Below are 253 nucleotides of genomic sequence, written 5' to 3' on the forward strand. Positions count from 1 at the left end.
CTCTTCCCCAGGCGGTGCGCAGCTACATGAGGACGGAGTGCAAATGCCACGGGCTGTCGGGCTCCTGCACCCTGCGGACCTGCTGGCGGAAGATGCCCCATTTCCGTGAGGTGGGGGACCGCCTGCTAGAGCGCTTCAATGGGGCTTTCAAGGTGATGGGAGGCAACGATGGGAAAACCCTCATCCCCGTGGGCGACAACATCAAACCTCCTGACAAGCAGGACCTCATCTACTCGGCCGACTCGCCCGATTT

At 61.7% G+C, this 253-nt stretch overlaps 1 protein-coding gene across 1 annotated transcript in view; it reads left to right on the forward strand.

The window, feature by feature from the left end:
- The window catches only part of WNT6 (wingless-type MMTV integration site family, member 6), a 3977-nt gene that overhangs the window by 3513 nt on the left and 211 nt on the right, over positions 1-253 (forward strand). The window contains 1 exon segment of the mRNA XM_009864671.1: positions 12-249. Within this exon segment, the coding sequence (XP_009862973.1) occupies positions 12-249 (238 nt within the window).

This window comes from Apaloderma vittatum, unplaced genomic scaffold (assembly GCF_000703405.1).
Source record: "Apaloderma vittatum isolate BGI_N311 unplaced genomic scaffold, ASM70340v1 scaffold27392, whole genome shotgun sequence".
NCBI lineage: Eukaryota > Metazoa > Chordata > Aves > Trogoniformes > Trogonidae > Apaloderma > Apaloderma vittatum.